Source organism: Copadichromis virginalis, linkage group LG2, assembly GCF_057382275.1.
Source record: "Copadichromis virginalis isolate Kocher_CV1m ecotype Utaka linkage group LG2, C_Virginalis_male_GT1.1, whole genome shotgun sequence".
NCBI lineage: Eukaryota > Metazoa > Chordata > Actinopteri > Cichliformes > Cichlidae > Copadichromis > Copadichromis virginalis.
In genome coordinates, this window is record NC_140619.1 from 23,819,542 (window position 1) to 23,844,944 (window position 25,403).

The 25,403-nt window shown below is 41.8% G+C and overlaps 2 protein-coding genes across 2 annotated transcripts; one reads left to right on the forward strand and one right to left on the reverse strand.

The window, feature by feature from the left end:
• The first annotated feature begins 7 nt into the window (after window positions 1–7).
• On the forward strand, window positions 8–8,452 carry nxt2 (nuclear transport factor 2-like export factor 2). The gene is made up of 4 exons (XM_085474530.1): window positions 8–160; window positions 245–331; window positions 7,869–8,013; window positions 8,156–8,452. Exons 1-4 carry the CDS (start codon window positions 146–148, stop codon window positions 8,338–8,340), a joined length of 432 nt encoding a protein of 143 aa, XP_085330656.1. The 5' UTR covers window positions 8–145; the 3' UTR covers window positions 8,341–8,452.
• Window positions 8,449–18,286, reverse strand: acsl4a (acyl-CoA synthetase long chain family member 4a). The gene is made up of 15 exons (XM_085474506.1): window positions 18,202–18,286; window positions 15,834–16,375; window positions 15,565–15,742; window positions 15,328–15,437; window positions 14,803–14,941; window positions 14,566–14,716; window positions 14,235–14,358; window positions 13,582–13,653; window positions 13,341–13,480; window positions 13,072–13,244; window positions 12,714–12,788; window positions 12,431–12,619; window positions 12,146–12,260; window positions 9,845–10,002; window positions 8,449–9,741 (listed from the first exon to the last, which is right to left on the reverse strand). The coding sequence occupies exons 2-15, from the start codon at window positions 16,188–16,190 to the stop codon at window positions 9,584–9,586; spliced, it is 2,139 nt and encodes a 712-aa protein (XP_085330632.1). The 5' UTR covers window positions 16,191–16,375; window positions 18,202–18,286; the 3' UTR covers window positions 8,449–9,583.
• Between the last annotated feature and the right edge of the window lie 7,117 nt (window positions 18,287–25,403).

A 25,403-nucleotide genomic window follows, 5' to 3' on the forward strand; every position in this document is an offset into this window, starting at 1 on the left:
CCGAGGAAGTAATACCCAGTGTGATAGAAATGTGTTGGTTGCTAAAGGAATAACAAGAGAAGAAAAGAAGTTTGAATTGTGACGTTTTCTCGGTCTTTTTGTAATATTTTTGTTTTGAGTTGTTTCCAATAATTTATCTGTTCATATGGCAACCACCCTGGTAAGCTTTTCCATGCCGTTTCCAAAAAAAACACACGTTAAATCACCGTGTCCAGCTTTGAGTAATACGTAGTTATCTCTTCAGGATTTCAGGACTCATGCCGACCAGTCATGCAGATATTCAGAAGAATTTGTCAACATTTATTACGACTGTATGGATAAGAAGAGGCGGGTGAGTTTTGTTTCTGTAATTTAACTTAAATTAATTTGTAAGACCAAACTACATACGGTGGCCCGAAAGTGCCGTTGTTCCAGATCTACTGGCGTTTAGATCAACTGGCGTTGGTCGAACAGATGTGTGGCAGTCTTGTGTTTCAGGAGCTCCTACCGACAAACCAGCAAAAAAACGGCAAATGTGTCACCTGTGACACTTGTGAGGTTATCTCAAACACACTCCGTCAGTCTTGATGCTGTTGAACAACAAAATGTTTAAAAATGTGGCGAGTTTACCTGGTGATATCCTCATGCGCGACCGCGAAAACAGCAAACAATTAACACCACGCCGATGTTGTTCACGGGACAGCAAGAGTAAACGATCGGGAGACTCTTGTCGTCGTTATCGTTCCCCTCGCACGGTTTATTTATCCGGTTTCAGCGTTTTTGCTTCACAACTAAAGCGAGCAGTTTGCTTTGTGCACTAACATGGAGTCGAGTCAACCAGCGCCACCTCTGGCCAAGTGCCCCAGCCTACAGCCAGATCAACCTGTGACACACATCTGTACCACGTTTGAATTCGTGTCATGCACAACACATTTGTACCTTTCAATTGTGTCTGTTTGTGCGTCATGCAAATAAACCATTGAAATAAATACATGATATCATTTCATTCATTATCAGCCTACATTTGTACAAAATGCCAAATGACATACACATAATCATAAGAATCACCATCCTGATATCAATACTTTTGCCCATAAGAAAAATGCCGTGAACAAATATATGACACACTAATATTTCACCAGTGTTGTAACATCACATGTCGTTAGCATAGTCTGCCTGTGTCTTCCCTCTGCAAACGAACATTTCAGAGTTGGTTGTGATATACAGTCTGCATAAGTGTGGTTAATCTAATAAACATTTGTAAGGAGATGGCAGTTACTGTGAATGTACAGCAGTTACACAGTGATTAGTAATAAACAGTCAGACAATGACTCTGACAATCTCATTCAATCTTGCAGATTGAATGCACCTTCTGTGGAAAGTGGTACCACACGGTGTGTGTGGACTTCCCCTGTGCAGAAGGCGACTACAAATGTTGTGGGTGCTAAATAAACAGAAAAAATTTATCCCTGTTGTCTTTGCTTACTGATTGTTTTCAGTGTTGACAATCCACATTGCTGGCATTGCATCTTTCAACATGTTTGTGGGTAGATTTGGATGTACCAGGGGTAAGTGCAGCCACTCAGCCTCTACTCAATGTGATCATAGCAGCAGGTGCAGATGTGTCACAAGTTAACCTAGTAGTAGGCTATGGTAGTAGTGGACTGACTAGTGATGGGCAGATGAAGCTTCATGAAGCACTGAAGCTTTTCATCCAATTGGTTCATCCCAGCGCAAAGCTTCTTGAAGCTTCATTTGCTCTAGTAGGACACCTACTGGACGTAAAAATATTAGTTGGCATGAATTTGAAGAGTGTGGCCTTTTGCACACAGCCTGTAAATGTCAACAACAAAAGTGTATAAAACAGTGTGTAAAACATCTATATTGTAGTGATGGCAGTATACTGTGTATATTTATACTGGCAGTATGGAAAATGATTATTTGGAAATGCTTAAAATGGAAATGATCATTTACTGTGAGGTGAGGTGTGGTTGGGGTGTGGACAGTAGTTGTGCTTTTGTAACGTTGAGGTATGGACAGCTACAGACTGAGGCCTCAGTCCTGCCTGTTCACATTTTATTCTGTAAAAACTAAATTTTCACTGCTTTTATGACCTTTTTAGTAGGGGTGCAACGATATTCGTATCGATATTGAACCGTTCGATACAGTGCTTTCGGTTCGGTACGCATATGTATCGAACAATACAATTTTTTTCAATTTTTTTTTTTTTTTTTTTTTTTTTGTGTCCCGTTTGGATCTATAGCCATCAGAATTGTTGTCTTGAGGCCAAGAAAGATGCCAAGAGGATTTATTTTAAGTGGATCATCATATTGGTCCATTTGATTGACCTTTATTATAATTATGAATTTATTTTATTTTCAGTTGCAAACGGGACAGACATGACTGTGGGATAGGACAGGGGGAAAGAATGAAAGAAAGAGGGGGAGAGAAAGAAAGAAAACCAAAGGGGAGAAAAAAAAAGAACAATACAAAATTTGTAATTTATTTTATCAACTTTCCTTCTGACGATGCTGTCTGTGTTGAGCGCTCAGTGAATCTGCATTTGACTACTCCGCCTAGGCTCGAGAGTGCAGCCTAGGCGGAGTAGTCGAACGCAGATTCACTGAGCACTCAACACAGACAGCATGGTCAGAAGGAAGAGCGCAGGGCAAGCTAGCGAGACAGAAGTGGACCTCCCCACCCTCATTCAGATCTGGCGTTTGGAATTATTTTGGTTTTCATGTGACGTATGACCCTGAAGGTAAGCGAGTCATGGACTAAAGTAAAACAGTATGTTGGATGTGCCATGCAATGCTCAATTACATGGGTGGGAGCTAGTGTGTTAGCGCAGTTAGCTCGTTAACGTGTTGGCCGTCTAGCCCCTCTGTATAGGGTAGCTCGTTAACGGAGATTTGCCGTGTTGTGGCGTTAAGGTTATTTCAACGAGATTAACCTGAAAGCACTAGTGGGAACACAACGAATATGACTGCACATTTACACCGACATCATCCTAGTGCAAAGACAAAAACAACAAGCATGCATGCTACAAACTTTAGCCGAGTCATTTAGACAGCTGTTAGCACAGGATTCTCCTTATGGAGACCTGATATGTTTAATATGCTGCTGAGAATATAGCCCAGAAGAAGCGGATAGTATAGCTTTTATTTTGGAAAGAGACATTTCTCTGTAATAAACTCTCTTTTCCAAAGATGAGTGATTCCTCAATCAGATACAGGGCTCGCAATATCGCTAGCCCGACGTCCCGGGGCTATCTCTGCCCTGCCCGTCGGGCTATTGTAGGAAGGAAAAATATATGTCAATGCTTTTGCATTCTTTCAGAAATGTAGCTGGGTAATTATGTCATTGGGTGAGCCACTGTCAATATGTGACATACTGAAATCGTGTTTGAATTTGCGCTTGTTTTTTTGCTTTCACTTTGCAATTGCGCGAACTGTGTATAGAGAGCGACGGCACTGATCTGTGAGTGATGATAATTTGTGCACCAATTCCTCTGACATCGTCTTATTAATTGTTAGCTTACTATGCAAACATGACAAGTGAAATCTCCCGCAGCTTAAACATGTGAGAGGTTGATCGCGCAGAGAATCGCTGAGCTTATGTGAGTGCGGCAGGATATATATTTCACTACGATGACCTGGATGATTGAGAACCTTCACAGACAGATATATATTTTAGTTCTGCTGAGCCAAATAAGACAGGTCAGGGTGAAGAAGTGACAGCCAAAGAAAAGCTTACCACAAAACGGAGAAGTTATGACAAATCAGACTATAAGGCAAAAAGAAAGTGCAGCTTTATGGTTTCATGGACAAAAGAATTTCTGTGGCTGCAATATGACGAGCTAAAAAACAACACGCACAAGGGTTAGGGTTAAATTTAAAAACTGTACTTTTGTGTTAAAATATATATTTATAATTTTAATAAATGACAAATTAAAAAGGCATGAACATTTTTTTTTGTATCGAAAAAATATCGAACCGTGACACCAAAGTATCGAACCGAACCGTGAATTTTGTGTATCGTTGCACCCCTACTTTTTAGTGGGGAGAACATAGCTAGGATTTAATGATTTAACAAATCTTTTAAATCCTTTGTCCTCCACAATGCTAAATGGCTGGGAGTCCTCAATCACCATGCTAACCAGGTCTTCATCTATTTGAGATTGTCTTTATTGTCTTTCCTCAGGAGAACAAAGCACAAATATAAATATCACACACGTAACTTATTACAGTTGTATAATATTGTTATATCATTTAGTAACATTACTGCATGCTATATTATCATTGCATTTGATGGCTCACCTGGTCTTGCCCCACAATCGGTGTTCCCCTTATTCTCATGCAAAGCTCTGTAGTGCCTAAGCATGGATGAGGTGTTGTTGTTATATCCCAGCTCCCTGGCACATAGCAAACACTTCACCTTGTACAAAAGTCAAGACAGCTTAACATAAATTGTATTGCACCATCAGTATTATGAAAATACATCTTCTGTAGAAATTTACCTTGTTGGGAGGAATAAGATCAAAATGTTCCCACACAGGGGAGGACATCCTCCTCTTCTTAGCTGGCGCTATTCTCTCCTGACTTTCTCTCCTCACTCTCATAAACCTCCAAACGGTCTCCAAACTCTCACTAACAGCAACTCTCCATCAAACACCCACATTTTGAATGAAGTCTGAGGGGTTTATATCTCTGTCATAGCTCGCGGCAAAGTTCGAACCACTTCCTGAACCAGTCACGTGGTACAGCCGGGCAGCGAGGCTTCGGACGTCTCATTTTCAGCTCCTCCCATAAATGAAGCAAGCCTCGTTACGCGCATCGCGGAAACGCCCCCTCAATTACTCGACACAAGCTTCGAAGCCTCGATACAGAATGTCACATCACTAGGACTGACCTCCATTTGAAACTGCTCCAGCTGCTGTGTGATAGTGGATCTGCTACAAATTGAAGATCATATGGAAGTTTTGGAAATTAACCCTTGTATTAAGTTGAAGAGCACAGAATTGACATTGATTTTGTTGCGGGTCATTTAGATCCGTACTGTGTAAATCCACTCAGAATTATCCAAAAACTGCAATAAAACAATAGCAACTTTATTTCCCATTAGATAAACATGTAGAACACAGACATACAACTGTTAGACTTTACATAACTATTTTAGGAACAATTTGGCTTTTGAACTTGCCCAACTTTCTCAGTTTTTCAATGCTCAACATTTTCGATTTTGTCCACATGATGGACAGAATGTAACTGTGTGCTTTCTGCAGATGTACTTCTTGCATTTCTCACAAAAAGTGCTTGTTTTCAAACAGGAACCTTCCTAACTAAGATTTAAAACAAAAGATTTCTACGTCTCCTCCAGTCTCACAAACAGATGACAAACCAAGCGACACACCTGAGTCACTGACTTTCTTAAATCCACTCACTCTCACTGGCTGTTTATTACTAATCACTGTGTAACTGCTGTGAATTCACAGTAACTGCCATCTCCTTACAAATCTTCATTAGATTAACCACACTTATACAGATTGTATATAACTACCAACTCCCCAGCCATGTTGATGGATTGCCTATATTGGCTGGAAATATTAATTTCCAGGGAAAAGACACAGGCAGACTCTGCTTACAGGATGTGATGTGACAACACTAATTAAATATTGATTTGTCATATTTGTCCAAGGTGTATTTCATTGTTATGGAAAAAGAGAATATCAAAATCATGATGACCAATTGGAGTGGTGATTTCTATGACTTTGTGTATATAATTTGGAATTTTGTACAAATGTAGGCCAATAAGGAATATATGATATCATTTCATTCATTTCAAAGGTTTATTTGCATGACCCACAAACAGACACAATTGAAAGGTACAAATGTGTTGTGCATGACACGAATTCAAACGTGCTGCAGATGTGTGTCACAGGTTGATCTGGCTGTAGGCTGGGGCACTTGGCCAGAGGTGGCGCTGGTTGACTCGACTCCATGTTAGTGCACAAAGTAAACTGCTCGCTGTAGTTGTGAAGCAAAAACGCTGAAACCGGATAAATAAACCGTGCGAGGGGAACGATAACGACGACAAGAGTCTCCCGATCGTTTACTCTTGCTGTCCCGTGAACAACATCGGCGTGGTGTTAATTGTTTGCTGTTTTCGCGATCGCGTCGCGCATGAGGATATCACCAGGTAAACTCGCCACATTTTTAAACATTTTGTTGTTCAACAGCATCAAGACTGACGGAGTGTGTTTGAGACAACCTCACAAGTGTCACAGGTGACACATTTGGCGGTTTTTTTTTGCTGGTTTGTCGGTAGGAGCTCCTGAAACGCAAGTCTGCCACACATCTGTTCGACCAACGCCAGTAGATCTAAACGCCAGTAGATCTGGAACACCGGTCATTCCATTAGGCACACATTTCTAGTTGCGCCTCTCTTTTTCCTTCAGTCCCGTCTTAAATCTTCATGGCAAAGATTCAACAAAATGATTTTGGTGCTTGTGGACTTGACAGCGTCACAGATTTGTCAGCTGCATATCCATGATGTAACTCCTGTTCCACTTTGAAAGGCCAAGTTGGATTGTGATCTAATGACCGGAGGCCATTTTACTACAGTGAATTCATTGTCATGTTCAAGAAACCAGTCTGAGACGGCCTGAGCTTTGCAATGTGATGGAAGAGCTTGTAGTAGTCATCAGAAGATGACTACACTGTGGTCACAAGGGGATGCGTATGGTCAGCAACGTCAGCTAAGATGTGACATTTAAACAGCTGGTACAAAGGAGCCATGTACCAAGAAAATGTCCCAAAAAATCTTAAACTCCAATATAAATGTTAAAGACCAAACGAAAATGACGTATTTCATTGAAAATGTTATTCCAAAAACACAAACCACATTAGCTATAAATTGCTAATGTTGTGCAGTCGTATGAAAAGTGTTAAGGCCAATGTGTGACCCACTCCTTCAATACAGAGTTTAAGTTAAAGTAATGAGTAATATCACAAACTAACCACCTCCAGTTACCAATTTTAATTTCTGTTTCAGATAAATGTATAAATGTATATAAATGTTTAAGTGTACATACTTGTGAGTAATTACAAACTGAATTTCTGTTATTACTGCAGCCTACCTGCAGTACCTTTTGTGGCCTGCCGGGGGTGGGGCAGCCCACACTTTAAGAATCACTGACCTACGCCATCACACCTCCACCATCCTTAACTGTTGATACAAGGATAGATCTGTGCTATCACTTTGTTTACACCAAATTCAGACCCTGCCAAATGTTGCAGCAGAAAGCAAAAATCATCAGATCAGGCAACATTTTCTAGTCTTCTGTATTTTGTCAACTTTAGTTAGCACGTGTGAATTGTAGTCTCCGCTTCCTGTTCTTAGCTGACAGGAGTGACAGCCTGTGGTCTTCTGCTGCTGTAGCCAATCTGCTTCAAGGTTTGAATGCATTCACAGATGCTCTTCTGGGTGTTTCATCTTTACGTTTTTCATCTTTTGGCCATTATAAGTCCTGATATATTGGTCAGTACATCGGTTGGGCTCCAGCTTGAATAAGTACCTAATAATGTGGCCAATGAGTGTAGGTTATAGCATGTTGAAACTTAGCTTTAAAATCTTCTAAGTAAGAGATATTGTGAAGACTTCCTTATTTGGGCCTGTGATGTAAATTTATTAAAGTGGATTCAACTATGAGCTCCCCACTAACCCACAGCTCCTCTGCAGTGAAAGCAGTCTTATTCTTAAAGTGATAGTTTTCATTTTAAAGATCACAACCTTTCAGTTTCACTAGAGCTAATGAGCATGGTGCTCTGCTACAGGCTGATGGCACTGTTGCTGTTAATGTTCACCATTGTCTGGCTCCCATGTGCTAGAACTTAATCCGGCTCTACCTGGACAAGGCTACCTTGGTGTGGAACGGAAATGCGGTGTCGGGACAGGAAGCCCTGGGCGAGTTTTTTGAGTCACTGCCATCCAGCGAGTTCCAGGTTCAAACACTGGATTGCCAGCCTGTGCACGGTCAGTGGGTCAATCCCAAACTCAACACATTTGAACTATTAAATTGATCCCCATTAATCATATTGTCTCATTAAAATGTGAATGTAAACCTTTATTCTTCTGTTGCTGCTTTAGAAAATAACTAACTTCTCCTCACTCACAGAGCAAGCAACCCAAGGCCAGACAACACTGCTTGTGGTGACCGGTGGCATAGTCAAGTTTGAAGGGAACAAACAGCGTTTTTTCAACCAGAACTTTCTCCTAACAGCTCAGGCTTCACCCAACAACGATCAGCCCGTGTGGAAGATCGCTAGCGACTGTTTCCGCTTTCAAGACTGGAATAGCTGAGGCTCTGCTTTCCCCTGAAGTGTACAAAGGCTTCAGCAGTGATCACCTTAATAATAATCAATATTGCATTTGTATATTCAGTTTTTTGTAATAAAGTGTCATACAACACTGAGTACGAAAAGGTGTTTATTCTTGAAATGTCGAACATGGCATGTGACTGCAATGATGGGAGTAATAAATACACGTAGGTTCACCAAACAACTAAAGTGACTGCCATCGTCTGTGTACTTAAAACTTTTAACAATGCAAATCCACCAACATGATAGTATTTGGAAAAATACATAGAAAACACATTAAAACTGAGTTCAGAGGATCCTTTATACCAACTCGTACAATAACCTATTAACTGAGGTAAAGTACGCACAGTATTACAGTATGCCAGTTGTGACTATAATAAAGGCTAAGCAGTTTAGTAGTTAATTGTGTTTTTTTTAATAAGGTGCCTACAAACATTTGTCAAAATGTTTCTATACCCCACATTTGACAACTTCATATATTAAAACATTTGTCCGTCTTCCTGAGTCATTTAGGCCAACACATTTTGGTCTTCCTTTCTTAACAAACCATTAAAATAACATTAAAGCATAAATAAAACAGGTAAGAAACAAAATCAAAGCTAAATACACACACGGACAAACGACTGTAAATGCTCTTGATCGTGTCGATGTGTCTGCGGTGGGGAGTATTTTTCCTTTCAAGTAAACACGGCATTCAGCCTTTTTTGTAACTTCTTTTTTACTGTCTAGCTACCACCTCTGCTCGACTACATGAGAACTGCAGACTGAAGGCACCTTAACATCAGTACTCCAACTTTACAAAACAGCATGACATGCCTCTGTGATCATGGTCGCATTTTTTTTCCTTTATTTTTTGAAACATTTTCAATGAAAGCAGCAGCAAGACTTAAGCAACATGTGGACCGAAGGTGCCGTTTCTAACAGCTACAAATAAGAGTCCCAGCAATTTCCAATGGATGGCAGTTGAGAGCTGCAATAGCCTTTCACCCTTCTAATAACAAAAACTGACACTTTGGTGCATCTCTTACAAACACAACTTCTCACACATTCACACATTCACACACACACACGGATAAACGGCTACAACTATTTATAGCTTACGCTTTTCTCTGTGAAGCTGTGGAACACAAATAAACTACAGCTTTGTAACCAGAGGAATATTTGCACATCAAAATCGTGGTTATGGTGAAAGCAGTAACTCCTGGGTGGTGTGGGCCTGCTGGAAGTTACTTCCTCCCATACATTCTCTCTATGTGATGGAGATAGTGGTTCTTCAGCTCTTTCCTCTTCAACTTGAATGCATCTGTGACTAGGCCCGTTTCAGGCGTCCACGGCTCTGGACTCAGATGCACCTTCACTGGAATCTCAAATCTCTGGAGTTTAACTACAAGGAAGGAAAGTGATGTTCAGGCACGTTTGGACAAAGTATGGATGAAAGCAAAACTTGCAAAGCTTCTGTTATCGCAATGCTGTGAAAAGACTCTTACTGTTAGTGGCGACCTCCTTGATCGCCTTCAGGACCTCGCTTTCCATTTCAGGATTAGTGCAGATCTCCTCCCACGTCCCCTCTATGCTCCTCTGTTTGGCCAGTTCTGTGAGCTTTTTCTGATTGGGAACCACGAAGCTGATCACATAGTTCTGATCACTGCAAGGGCACACAATTTAAAACAAACAAAAAAAAGTTTAGAAACTGTTCAACATTACGTCGCATGCCCACCACTGAACAACTACAGACAAAATAATTAATTCAAGTTGCAGCCGTAATCACTTCAGTCTAATTAAGCGCCATATTTAATTGTTCCGATATCAGCTGAAGTCGAAGTGAGCGCTACATTTGTTGATTCAGTCGTCATTAAGACACTTAAACGTCACTTGGAGTTCTCATGTCAGCCAGAGTGCAGGTGACACATCTGAAGTGGGAAGAATTTCATGACGGTTTGGGTGTTCACACTGAAAGCTGTCAGTTCAAGTGCGTAGGCGCAAAAGCCTGTCAGGTAATTATGTATGAACAGTAACAATTTGATTTTATTGGAGCTTGGAGAAGAACTGAGACTGGAAATGATTTAAAGTGTAAACATGAAGGTATAATAAGCACAGGGAAAAAAAAAAAAAAAAAAAAAAAAAAGGCAAAGAATGACTGCAGGAGCGGTGCTGAGTGATGTGGAATGATAAAAGGAGAAAAGAATTCAAGGAGTGGAGCTGTGAGACACAAGCAAGTGCTGGCAACGTTGAGAAATACTGCTACTGCTGGGATATCCTGAGTAACCATCTCTGTGTAATATTATGCAATATACCATGTTTAAACTGTTCTGACAACACGTCAGTACTGCTGTAGCTAAACCGGGTGCCCCTTTTCAGAAGCGGAACTAAACCTGCCTGCATAATTAGAACAGTACACACATGTTTAACAGACTGGACTAAATTTAGGTTGAAAAATGTTTTCCTGCACATTATGTTTATATTAAGAGCCCAGAAATAAACACTTGCTTAACACTGTATTTGGTCAGAAAAAACAAAATAATAATTTAAAAAAACAAAAAAGAAACAAACACAAAACACCTACCCAATGAATTAAACCTTAGCTTGCTTAATTCGATATGCTAAAATACATTACATGGACAAAAGTGCTGGATGACCTACAAGAGCTGCTCAGCCATGCAAACCCACACCGTGAAGCTCCCCGTGCACAGCGTTTATGCTGATGTTTGAAACTCTGCAGTTATTGAATCAGCAGATCGTTGATGACTTTATAAAACCCTGCTCTGCAACTTTACATGCTCCGAGTTGCTGTGGTTCCAATAATACATTTACAGTCAACTGTAGAATATCTAGTAGGGAAAAAATGTCCCACACTAACTTTGTCCTATTACAGCACCACACTCACATTCAGTGAGCTCTTTACAATGACCCACTCTTTCACGGATGTTTGCAAAGGCAGATCGCATGGCTAGGTGCTTGGTTGTATATGCATTTGGCTAAGAACAGAAAACAATGATTGCAAGGTGTGGCCCAATTCTTTTGTCCATATACTGCATTATGTACTGCATTTATTAAACTGATGATAAAGTGTCATTCACATTTTCAAATGGAGATCATCATCTCAAATCCCAAGTGTGAGATAAGTGAAAGACATTTCTATAGATACGCAATCATGTATAGTACAAATAGAAACAGCCTGTAGCTGATGAATATACCATACGTACAAGTAAACATTTCATGGAAATGTCATCTGGGTTGTTTACTAGTACCTTTATCTTTTATTTCATTTCCTGGTTCATTTGCATCAACTGATAAGAAACCCTGACCCTGAATAACATTTTCTGTAATTCTAACTTTATGCAAGTGTCTCGTGAAATAATATTTGTTTGTACCCGTCATATGCAAATCTGTGTTTAGTCAGTGTTTATTAGCACAAAACTTCAGCTGGCCTATCATGCATATGAAACTGATATGAATCTATGACTGATCGCTATAATGTAATTTTTCTCCAAAGTCAAACGTGAAGAATGAAAAAATATTTCAAGAAGCACTCGTGTTCTTAAGTTTAGAGTAAAAACACAGACGCCTGCAGCAGTTGAATATGATGTTTGAACTGTAAACAGCTCGTGGAAAGGTCACCATCTGCAAATTCATTCAGCTGTTTCCCCATATCGTTTATAATCTGCCATTATACTCGTTGATCCAGATGTAAATCATATATTAGGATATGGAAAAACTTTGCCTCTAAATTGCATCTCCTACCATTTTAACTTTCCCTGAATAAATAAATAAAAAAGTAGGTCACTCACCTGTTTGCATAAGCACAGATGTTGTCTATAAGAGGGCAGTTTTTCAGAGCAGATTCCACTTTACCGAGAGACACGTACTCTCCAGCCTGCAGTTTCACCAAATCTTTCTTGCGGTCTTAATGAGAAAAAGTAAATGATAAATGGACTGATTTTTATATAGCACTTAAAAAAAAAAAAAAAAAAAAAAAAAAAAAACAACTCTACTTAAGCACTCAAAGGGCTTTATACAATACGTATCATTCACAGTAGCATCCCACCCCCACCCAGAAAAAGAAATATACACACCAACAATTTGTAGACAGCCATCTGGGTAAACCTCTCCTACATCTCCGGTGCAGAACCATCTCTGACCATTTTCATCCACAAAGAAGTCCTGATTGTTGCCTTCACTCCTGTAGTAGCCCATGGTTACATTGGGGCCACCGATCAAGATCTCCCCTCTTGGATTTGGCTTGTCTTTACTGGTGTAGCCACCTGAGTGAAAATAAAAAACACATGATTACGCTGCAATGGAGATCTTTCCATTCTGCAAAAGCGTGTCCCGGCATGTTTTCCCCCCCAAACATACCTTCAGCCCAGTCCCTGAGTCTAATCTCACAGCAAATCAGAGGAGCTCCAACACGACCAGTGCTGATGTCTTCAACTGTAAAATGAAAAACATTTCTTAAGAACAGTCATTTAAACATTATTTTCAATTTAGGCCCATCTGCTTCTATCCTGAGGTATTTGTTTATCCTGTGTGACTATTGGCCAGGCTCACTACAATAATGACTGCTTCCAGTCAGCAAATCACTAGGGAACTGAGGCACTTTAGTTAATCCAACTTAAAATAAAACTGTAAGTCAGGATTTGTTTCTTTTAAATTAAATAATGCCTAAATTTGAACTCATCTGTCATTATTTTGGGCACTCAAAATGTTATCTTACCCTCTGTGATAGTGCCTGCTCCACAGGTCTCAGTGAGGCCGTAGCCCTGGCCCACTGGACAGCAAAAACACACATTCATAAATCTCTGAGTGGCCGGGGACAGGGGGGCTCCTCCAGACAGCATCATCCTCACTCGCCCACCCAGCAGTTTCTTTACTTTCCGGAACAACAAGCTGCAAAGAGAGATCACGCAGTGTTTTGATTTTAAGTTAAACAAGCCAATCATGTTTTAGTGCAAGGGTCACAGGAACGCATAGGATGCTTCTTACGCATTGCAGAGTGGTGCGTCATAGCCCCTCCTGATCTGCTCCAGTTTATAATTGTAGCCCAGTGTAAACAGCATCTTCTGAACAAAACCCATTTCCTGCACTTTGCTCATCACGTTCTTGTTGATGCGATCCATGATTTCCTTTTTGGACCAAACATATAGGAGTTATTTAGACACCAGTTGACAAACAAAATAAAATAAAGAAAGACACAAACAGGATAAATAAAAAACAAGGTTCTTACTGGCACAGCTGCCATCAGTGTGGGCCTGAGCACAGAGCAATCTCCTTTACTTCCCTTCTTTATCCTGGTAGACTAAAGAGGAGAAGGAAAAAAATAAAAATTGAAATATTGTCCAACTTTTGTAATGTAACTCCTCCTCAATCTGCCCTGCTTCCCACTGATGTGACTAATGTGGCCACAGACTACAGAATCTAATCGACAAAGGCAAGATCAAGTCACACTGGTTTGTGGACAAACTCATGCCTCAAGTTTTAATAAAACCAGACATTATTAAAGTGTTTCTCATCATTTCCAACCGACTTGTTGCGCAGTTAGCAAAGCTTCCAGTGGGCTAAGTTAGGCATCTCCTTTAAGTAAGATTAAAAAAATAAATATAAAAAGCTGCTTTTTTGGAGAGCTACTGTTCGCCATGATAAACACGATTCACATCTGGTTTTGTGAACTCTCGTTTCCTCAAATCTTTACAATGTAGATAAAGTGTGGACCGATGCCACGGCACGCAATCGTCACAATGGCCACTTAAACTGTGAAAAACAACAGCTTGAAATAAACCAGACTTTTCATCTAAATATTAACAGAAACACCACTAAGAGTCAATTAAAATATAGACTACAGTGACAGAAACAATGCAACCTGGCGTCGGTGCTGCTTACCTGGTCTGACAGTGTCTGTGGGGACGAATAGCCAATCCGACAACCATATGTGACACAGGAGATTTCAGCTGTCATTTCCAGAACATGAGCCAGGGGCAGATAGGCTATGTAGGTATCATTAGGCCTGCCACAGTAGAATCATTGAAAGTCTTGGTTAGGACCAACGATTAGTAGACATTTTCAGTTCCTCTTTCCAATGTTTACACTGAGGATCTTTGACTGCACTTCCTTAGTTCCAATTTGAACTTAAACTTTCTTTTTTTCTTAGATTTCTTCACATCTCCAAGTAGCCTTACTAAAATACAACAAATCAGCCATTGCTGCAACTCACCCGAGCCCAGGGATGCGTTCACACTGGCCTGTCATTCCTGCAATTAGGTTACTGTGGACAATGACAACTCCTTTGGGTCTGCCTGTGGAACCGCTGGTGTACATCACAACGGCCAGATCGGATGGCCGGGGCTCAACAATTGCCCTAGCCACTGTAGAACAAAGGAAAGCGTTACCGTCTTGTACTGTGCCTGAAATAGGACAAAAAGCACAACCAGAGTGAGTCAGAAATACACACCATTCTCCGGCTGCCTGCCCATCTCTCGTACGGACTGCATGCTGCGGATGGAAAGCCCTGCTGGGTAGCCTTCTGTGTTCATTTTCTTGTCATCCACATAAATCACATGCTTCAGGTTGGGGATCTGTGGCAGTACAGTCTATGCAGAAAAAGCAAAGAGTAAAAATGTTACAGGAGGATGCCCAAGTACAAGATTTCCTTCTATAAATAACATTTTTAAAAAAGTGATAGTCCTTTGGGATTTTCTTTGTAACAGAAAGCCAGTAAATGCATCTTTAAAAAAAAATGCTTTAACAAATCAATTCTGTGTTCCTTATTTCATCCATGAAGCTGTGGACAAAAACATTATTCTGGGCTTTCCAAACTTTAATGTTAACAATTTGCGACATCTTAAATTATAATCATGTGATGATAATTGAGGCTGTTAGATGGTAAACAAAGACGTCTCATGAGAATAATCATATCACTGCTTCTCTTGTTCTTAGGAGTGGTGGTTGGACCATGTGCTGTAAAGGATTAACTCACTTTCAGCTTAGTCTCAAGGAGCTCCACGTTGGTGACCAAATGTGAAACACCCGTCTCATTCAGTCCAAAAGCAATCGCCTCCTCCCCCAGTGTGGCGTAGAACGTCACCACTGCAATAATAATATTGTTTAAAAAAGGATCTCAGTGAGTGAGATAATTAAATTATGAAACACTTAACACAGCATTCACGCTATCTGACCCCAAAACCTTGGATTGAACGCGCTGAGATATACTTACGTGGGAAATTGTGTCTGAAGCATGCCTGAGCAGTGATCATCCACTCTGCCCTGGTTTCACAGAAGACTGCAATAGTGCTTTTGGGTTGCTGCCCCAAAGCCGCCAATCCACTGCCAAACTCACTGACTATGGAGTCGAGTTCATTGTAGGATAACCATTTGTACTCCCCCAGGATCAGCTAAAAGGAGAAAGGGTCACATAAATAACACCGAACATCTCTGATCACTTACGCATTTGTCAACAGAGCAGTAAACTCTAAGCAACCTTACCTTTTTAAAAACTTTGCCGTTGGGCTGAGTCTCGTTCTCTTCGCTCAGAATCTCTCGGGTTCCTAGACAATCAGCTTCACCGAAGCGCTGCACAGCATGCTTGAACAGCTTATCGAGTGTGTCCTTGCCTGGGAAGTCTTCCCTGGCCAGGGAATCAAATTGGTCCACGGAGCGGTATGGTCCCTCGGCACATCCTGATTTGGAACGGGCTTTTATCCTCTTGGACAGAGCTTTTCCTTGGCCAGCTCCGGTGAGGTAGTACCAAGGCAGGAATGAGACTATTGAGTACAGCCATATGATAAGGTGGATTGGAAAAAGGAGGATAGATTGGAGGACAGAGTCTGACTGAAGACCCATGCTTTTTTCTGGAAGGGAGCTGAGCAGCAGGTTATCAGAAAACTTTCAAGCTTGGTGGCCCCAAAGATGTTTGAGGTGCGTCAAGAGAATTGTGTTGGACGGGAAGAGGGGAAAAAAAAAGCTCTTAAACTCTTAAGAGTCCCACAGTTGTAGCATGTAAATATTTGGTCCACAAAATGCTTAAGCTAAAGTTGAGACAGAAAAGAAAAACAAAAAACACAATACAGTCAATTGATACAGTTCATTCATCAGCTGCCTGTGAGATCACTTAAATAACTCAGGTTAAAAGTCAAAAGCAAGAAAGTTGATTTTCACCCAAATATCTATCGCATGCCAAGAGATGTCACAAAAGGGAAGTTGGCTGGTTAACTAAGTTTGTCTGGTGGTTGACTTCTTGCTTAAAGGAACTCTGACAAAACACTAGATTGGAAATAAAAAGTGAACTATTAATCATCAGTATCTGAGGCTTATCTAAACCGTTCCACCACTGTGCTACCTCTTCTTACAGACAGGAAGACTGCACTACACACGGCAAGTATCCACAGCCTCACCACCTCCTCGCTGCGTACCAAACCGCCTCTGTATGTCTGAACGTTTTCAGTGCTCAGCTCCTTATAATGTCCTCTGCTGCACTCAAACACCTGCCTGCTTTTAAACAACAGGTCAACTGAAAGGTCATGGAGGGATGAAGTAGTGCGGAGATGTGGTCACTCTGACCAGACTGGCTACTGTCCAATGAGGATTGTGCTGCAGACAACCAATGACAATACTCTTTAGGCTCACCCCACTTGGTGGTCAGGGAAGGGTCACTATAGAGCAAGCTCAGCCTGCTGATATCCTCAGAGTGCAGAGACGGTAAAGTAGTTAAAACAAATTGTGTCTCATAATTGCAAAATGTAGTCAATATCCACATGTTTGCTCTGTGGCTAAACGTCACGTGCTGAACCCGTTTAGCACGTGACAAAGTAATTGTAGCCTACGGCAGTCAGCTATTAAGTGGGAAGTGTCTTCATGGCACAAGACAGACACCGGTTACCTGCAAATAAGAGAACACTGTGTACTTAGCTACATTAAGACATTTATGGAAAGAGAAGGTCAAACCACGTAACTGGCTTTCCCAATCCTGAAAGCTCACACTCTTCATCGTGAATCATTTCCGTGAATCATATCCTCAGTGTACGTCACATCTGTCCATACATCTTAAAGAATGACAGTACACCCACAGATGAATCAAAGCGGCGGAGAAAGAAATATTTATATGTCAGGATCTTTTTCTGGGCTCTTACTGTGAAAATAAAAATACCCTGAAAACATTCCTGTGTGATGACAGGACGTGGGGATGGTGATGATGATGATGGAAAAGCCATGGACCACTAGCTTAAAACAGTTTTTCCTCTCTCTCTCTTGGGTGGAATTGAATAAAAGCAAATTCAAATCATTTTACACGGGAATACGGGAGTGAGTGGTTCGATGCAAATCTCCTCACACGTCTATATCTAGTTGTGAGTGATAAACACGTTATCTAACGGTAAAAAGCCAAACACTGCATATCCGTTTAGGGCAGGTATTGCTAACAAAAGCGACAGTTTAATACCGGGAAATGCTAAAGTTGTAGCCGGGGTTTGCAGTTTCCACTTGTAACACGTTACGCTAAAACACCATGAAAAACAATACGAGCTGTAATTAAAATTAAAGCGCCTTTCTTGCTCCCTTTACATAATTGGTGTGCTTCAAAATAAGGCGAGCTGGGAAGCAAATCTGACCTCCTTATCCAGCACTGAAACGACAATGGGTCAGGAGCGGCATGGCAGACGAAATGATGACAAAAAGCCGCCGCACATTGCTGGCACGGCGCGTCTCACTGGCAAGTTGATTAACGTTAGCTGCTGTCGCTTAAACCTGCTCAATATTAGCAGTACATATTAACTAACGGATAAAGGCTCTAATGAGATTACAGCGGTCAGCTAGAGAGTGATACCATGCTGTATTGGCAGGCTGGCAGCGTTCTTACCTTCAGCTGAAGAAAGCCCGGTCAGCCGTGTGCCGCTCTTTCACAAATGACCGAAAGTTACCTTTTGTTGGGACCTAGAAACCCGGAACCACTACGTCATCTGATTCCATATTTCTCGACCAATGAGCAGCCAAAGCGGATTTGCGCTCTCTTATGCTACGTCCGCTTAAAAAGAAAAAGAAAAAAAGAAAAAGGTAACAGGAAATCAGTAATGCGTATGTTCTCTGGCTCTGTTACAGCACCTGTATTTTTCTTTCATCATGTAATGGTTATGTGTGTATTTTACCGAAGTTTACATCCAAACAAAAGCAAAATAATAATAATAATAATAAAAAAGTTACCGTACTTGCACTCTTATCTAATATATTTTGCAGATAGATCTGATAATTGAGATCAGATCATTTGTTTACATATTATGCAGCTTACACAAATCTAGCTGAGATCTGATAATTTATGTTTATATATGATGGAGCTTACATAACCCCGTATAGTATTAGATTGAAACCTGGTTTTTACATTTATGATCCTGCTTTGATGTGTGCCTGATTTGGTATTTTTATTAAAGACACTGAAAATTCTTTCAAGTACAAGCACCATTCCCACTCATTAAAACAACAAATGGTTGCGCACGCTCGGAGTGCACCAGTGAAGACAATGCATTCATCATCACAGAGCATGCCGTGAGGAACACCTTCAGGAGGGTGAACACCAGGAAGGCAGCAGGACCAGATGCAATCCCTGGCCGGGTCCTGAGAGCCTGCGCTGACCAGCTAGCACCGGTGTTCACGGAGATCTTCAACCTTTCCCTGGCCCAAGCAATGGTTCCCACGTGCTTCAAACAGTCCATCATTGTCCCTGTTCCAAAGAAACAACAGCCCGCTTGCCACAATGACTACCGTCCAGTAGCACTGACTTCAATTGTAATGAAGTGTTTTGAAAGACTGATGAGAGATCACATCACTTCTTCACTTCCTGCCACCATCGACTCATTTCAGTTTGCTTACCGGACTAATCGTTCCACAGACGATGCCATATGTCACCTGCTCCACACATCCCTGAGTCACCTGGACACTGGCAGAGGGAATTATGTTAGGATGCTGTTCGTGGACTACAGTTCAGCATTCAACACAATAATTCCCTCTAAGCTTTTCACCAAGTTGACGGATCTAGGACTCAGCTCATCACTGTGTCAGTGGATCCTCAACTTCCTCACAGACAGACCCCAATCAGTGAGGGTGGGAAAACAAGTCTCCCCCTCCATCTCACTCAGCACTGGAGTGCCTCAGGGCTGTGTTTTAAGCCCCCTGCTGTACTCACTGTGCACTTATGACTGTGTAGCCACATCAGACACCACCTCCATTGTCAAGTTTGCTGACGACACTGTTGTTGTGGGCCTGATCTCCGACAACATTGAGACGGCCTACCTGGAGGAGATTAGGAACCTGGAGACCTGGTGCCAGGAGAATAACCTCCTCCTAAACGTCAGCAAGACTAAGGAGCTGATTGTGGACTTCACTACAAAGCAGGCGAGGAATTACAAGCCCCCCATCATCTGTGGCACGCCAGTGGAGGAAGTGGACAGTTTCCGATACCTGGGTGTCCACATCACTCGGGACTTGTCATGGTCCTGTCACATCAACACCCTGGTTAAGAAAGCTCGTCAGCGTCTCTTCTTCCTTAGAAGACTTAGAGACTTCCATCTGCCACTGAAGGTGCTCAAGAACTTTTACTCCTGCACCATCGAGAGCATCCTGACGGGAAACATCTGCACCTGGTTTGGGAACAGCACCAAGCAGGACAGACGAGATATGCAAAGAGTGGTGCGCTCGGCCGAACGCATCATTCAATCAGAGCTCCCTGACCTGCTGTCCGTCTACACCAAGCGGTGCAAGACCAAAGCTAGGAAGATTATGATGGACCTCTCCCATCCCAACAATGGACTCTTCTCACTGTTGAGGTCTGGGAAGCGCTTCCGCTCCCTTAAGGCCAAAACAGAGAGAATGAAGAGGAGCTTCTTCCCCCAGGCTATTTGGGTCCTGAACCAGGTGTAGGTCTGGACTCTCCCACACACATCACATCACTATAAGACTGGACTCTCACACACATCACATCACCACACGCACTCTGTTTTTTCTTCATGCACACTTCCTATAATTTATAATCTCTATTTCTGCTATTTGCACATTTTTACTGTAAATTTCTAAGTTAAATCTGTAAATTTTGTAATAACCTGTAAATTGTAAATACTGTAAAATCACTGTCATTTAATGGTCGGGCATTGCATTGCACAGCTACAAGCATTTCACCTCATGTCATACTGTGTATGGTTGTGTGTGTGACAAATAAAATTTGAATTTGAATTTAAATAGATTGATGGATAAATAGGTACGTAGATACAGCATAGACTGATTGCTGATTACTGGACTATGGAGTCCTTAGCCTGAACAAGATTATTTAAAATCACCTGTGCCAATCTGAAAGAGCTGGAGTGAGTTTAGCTATGAAACATGGAATGGATTCAGAAAACCTCAAAACTGTAGGAGTTCAGAATCAGAATCAGAATACTTTATTGATCCCTGGGGGAAATTATTTTTTGTTACAGTGCTCCATTATAAACCAACATAAACCAACATTAACAAGACAGACTATATATATATATATATATATATATATATATATATATATATATATATATATATATATATATATATATATATATATATATATATATATACTGGCTACGGATACCGACTACGGAACGGAGCAGTTGTCAGCCACCTCCTGTACATGGATGACATCAAGCTGTATGCCAAGAGTGAACGAGACATCGATTCACTGATCCACACTACCAGGCTATACAGCAATGACATTGGAATGTCGTTCGGACTGGAGAAGTGTAGTCGGATGGTAACAAAGAGAGGGAAGGTAGTCAGAACTGAGGGGATTGAACTACCAGAAGGCAACATTGCAGACATAGAGGACAGTTACAAGTACCTGGGGATCCCGCAGGCAAATGGGAACCATGAAGAGGCCGCTAGAAAGGCTGCAACCACCAAGTACCTGCAGAGGGTCAGGCAAGTCCTGAGGAGTCAGCTGAATGGTAAGAACAAGATCCGGGCCATCAACACATACGCCCTGCCCGTGATCAGGTACCCTGCTGGGGTAATAGGCTGGCCAAAGGAGGAGATAGAAGCCACTGACATAAAGACAAGAAAGCTCCTGACCATGCATGGAGGGTTTCACCCCAAGTCCAGCACCCTGAGGCTGTACGCTAAGCGGAAGGAAGGGGGCCGGGGACTGGTGAGTGTCAGCACCACAGTCCAGGATGAGACAAGGAACATCCAAGAATACATTGGGAAGATGGCCCCAACTGACCGAGTGCTCAGTGAATACCTCAGGCAGCAGAAACCCAAGAAAGAGGAGGGAGACGAGGAACCATCATGGAAGGACAGGCCCCTGCACGGTATGTACCACCGGCAGATAGAGGAGGTGGCTGATATCCAGAAATCCTACCAGTGGCTGGACAAAGCTGGACTGAAAGACAGCACAGAGGCACTAATCATGGCAGCACAAGAACAAGCTCTGAGTACAAGATCCATAGAGGCTGGGGTCTATCACACCAGGCAAGACCCCAGGTGCAGGCTGTGTAAAGATGCCCCAGAGACAATCCAGCACATAACAGCAGGGTGCAAGATGCTAGCAGGCAAGGCATACATGGAACGCCATAACCAAGTGGCCGGCATAGTGTACAGGAACATCTGTGCCGAGTATAACCTAGAAGTCCCGAGGTCAAAATGGGAGATGCCCCCAAGGGTGGTGGAGAATGACCGAGCTAAGATCCTGTGGGACTTCCAGATACAGACGGACAAAATGGTGGTGGCTAACCAACCGGACATAGTGGTGGTAGACAAACAGAAGAAGACGGCCGTAGTGATCGATGTAGCGGTTCCGAATGACAGCAATATCAGGAAGAAGGAACACGAGAAGCTGGAGAAATACCAAGGGCTCAGAGAAGAGCTCGAGAGGATGTGGAGGGTGAAGGTAACGGTGGTCCCCGTGGTAATCGGAGCACTAGGTGCGGTGACTCCCAAGCTAGGCGAGTGGCTCCAGCAGATCCCGGGAATAACATCGGAGATCTCTGTCCAGAAGAGCGCAGTCCTGGGAACAGCTAAGATACTGCGCAGGACCCTCAAGCTCCCAGGCCTCTGGTAGAGGACCCGAGCTTGAAGGATAAACCGCCCGCAGGGGCGTGCTGGGTGTTTTTTTTTTATATATATATTTAAGTCACTCATTAACAAATAGCTGAAAAAGAAACATGTGTAGTTGTAGCAGTAACCAGTGTGTTAAGTGGATGCGTTGTACAGGGAGATGGCCACAGGCAGGAAAGATTTCCTGTGTCGTTCAGTGGTGCTTTTCGGTAATCTCAGTCTCTCACTGAACGTGCTCCTGTGACTGACCAGCATGTCATGGAGTGGGTGGGAGGTGTTATCCAACATTGTCTTTATCTTGGACAGCATCCGCCTCTCCGACACCACCTTGAGGGAGTCCAGCTCCATCCCCACAACATTACAGATTAGTTTATTGAGTCTGTTGGCATCTGCTACCCTCAGCCTGCTCCCCCAGCATGCAACAGCATAGAGGATCGCACTGGCCACAACAGACTCATAGAAAATCCTGAGCATTTTCTGGCAGATGTTGAAGGACCTCAGTCGCCTCAAAAAATAGAGACGACTCTGGCCCTTCCTGTAAAGTGCTGTGGTGTTTTTAGCCCAGTCCAGTTTATTGTCAATGTGTACTCCAAGGTACTTCTCCAAGGTTGGAGAAGTAAATCCAAGAAAAACAATGACAGCACAATGGCATATCACTCTGTGATGTAAAAAAAAAAAAGAGAGAGAGAGAAAAAGAGAAAACTCTTTTAAAGCAAATAAATATTCCATCACTGAGGCACAGGTCAGCTGTGAAAACAAGGGATGCTGGATTTGTTTTTTTTTTAATTCAGTGCAGGGGAGCACTCATCCACAATAACAATACAACAACTTAGGTAAGAGTCATCATCTTTATCACCACATTCTATTGTAAAATCACTGAGTTGACAAAATTTGGCATATCAGAGCATTCAGACTTTGCACACGGATCCCTCCAGGTTGATTTATTTATTTTTGCTTTTTATCCACCAAGGACATGACTTTCAGGTACTGCTCATCTACTGTCGTTTTTTTCAGTTGGAGCGTGCCACTTCTTCTTTTGTCCTCTACCTTTCCAGTTTCCTCAAATTTTCTAAGGTCAACATATGCAAGGTTTTCAGCTAATAGCTGTTTGTGAATGACAAGATATCTGTTAGACTGTATTAACTTTGATGCTCTATGCTTAGATAAGTTACAGGTCAGTGTTGAGTGTCTTAAATAGAAATTATTCATTTGAAAATGGTCAGATAAAAGAATTGGACTGAAAATGAAAAAAAATTGAAAAAGCAGATAATGTGAAAGAAAACCTGAAGAACTTTTGTTTAAAAACACTTTACAAAATTACAAGAATGTCTAGCTCTTTGGGATTTTTCTTCATCATCACCATCATCATCAACTTTATTTATAAAGCACTTTAAAACAACCACAGCTGACACAAAGTGCTGTACATTGGAACTGTAAAATAAAATTACATAAGATATAAATAAAACACAAATAAAAGAAGAGTGAAATCATTAATTAAATAACTACTTCAATTAAAAGAGAAACTAAATCTCACTGAGGTTAAAAGCCAAGGAATAAAAGTGGGTTTTAAGACGTGATTTAAGATATACTTTTGTGTTTGACTCTTTTGTTCCTCCAAGCCACAGGTGTCAAGCTCCAGTCCTCAAGGGCCAGTATCCTTTAACTTTTAGATGTGTCCCTGCTGCAACACACCTGAATAAATTTAGTAGGTCGTTAGCAGTTCAGCCATTTGATTCATGTTACAGCAGCTAATGAATGAATGAACATGGTGCAATAAAAGTACTTTTAAAAGTACATTTTTCCAAACACAAAATGTATTTAAATTTACTTGAGTAGGATTAGTGGTTGCCACCTCAGCATGCAGTCAAGACCTATAGTGTCTTGCTAACGATCTACTAATGTTATTCAGGTGTGTTGGAGCAGGGACACATGTTAAAGATTCAGGATACTGGCCCTCAAGGACTGGAGTTTGACATCTCTGCATCTAAGCAGTTGCACCAATGAGAATGCACCACGTTCCTGCTTGTAGTTCCTTGCGAAGGCTTTGGAAATGATACTTCCAAAACACCATTCTACCAGAACCCTACGGCACACATGAGTCAGGCTGTTACCACCACCGCTCAGCTGTGGGGGGCTACGGACGATCTGATTTCCTCGTGTCAGCATTGTTCCCACATCATCATAATTAATGTTGTTCCAGGTTCAACATTGCAAGTGACCAATCACCTTCTTGTGACGTCATTCCTTTGCGACTTCGAAATACCCGCCTTCGAGTATTTCGAAATACAAGTGAAGAAGCGAAAAACCGCCGCCTGTCCGCCGAATTTGAAGTCAATTTAGGATACTTTCCTTTAATAAACGGTAAGCATTATACATATGTTCCTCACTTGGCTTGCTGTTTGTTTGCTAGCGATAGGCTACTTGACGACAGCATTAGCTAACCAGTGTTCTCTAGACCAGCGTTCCCCAACTTTTTGGGTGTTTCGTGGCCCGGGGGTTGGGTCAGGCAAAATTGCAGTAGCTTCCCTGATCATTTTACAAACATAAGTGAAGAGAATCTGGACTAAAAGGCCTAGACTTATGGTTGTGTGCTGAATCTATGAATCAAACTATCACCTGGAAACATAATTAACTGGTCCATAGCTGTGAAACTGGACATGAGTTCTTGATTCTATGGAGATTAACAGTAATCCAGAAATTTACAAATTTGTCCTGGGACATTGTGTAAATGTTGTCCCTGGGACATTGTGTAAATGTTGTCCCTGGGACATTGTGTAAATGTTGTCCCTGGGACATCGTGTAAATGTTGTCCCTGGGACATCGCGTAAATGTTGTCCCTGGGACATCGCGTAAATGTTGTCCCTGGGACATCGCGTAAATGTTGTCCCTGGGACATCGCGTAAATGTTGTCCCTGGGACATCGCGTAAATGTTGTCCCTGGGACATCGCGTAAATGTTGTCCCTGGGACATCGCGTAAATGTTGTCCCTGGGAC

Coding starts and splice junctions, on each gene's coding strand:
- acsl4a (XM_085474506.1), bottom strand. CDS start 16,190: ATGGGTCTTCAGTCAGACTCTGTCCTCCAATCTATCCTCCTTTTTCCA. Junction 13,654..14,234: donor CACAGACACTGTCAGACCAG/GTAAGCAGCACC, acceptor TCTCCTCTTTAG/TCTACCAGGATAAAGAAGGG. Junction 13,245..13,340: donor GACGCACCACTCTGCAATGC/GTAAGAAGCATC, acceptor CTCTCTTTGCAG/CTTGTTGTTCCGGAAAGTAA.
- nxt2 (XM_085474530.1), top strand. Junction 332..7,868: donor GTATGGATAAGAAGAGGCGG/GTGAGTTTTGTT, acceptor CCCATGTGCTAG/AACTTAATCCGGCTCTACCT. Junction 8,014..8,155: donor GGATTGCCAGCCTGTGCACG/GTCAGTGGGTCA, acceptor CCTCACTCACAG/AGCAAGCAACCCAAGGCCAG.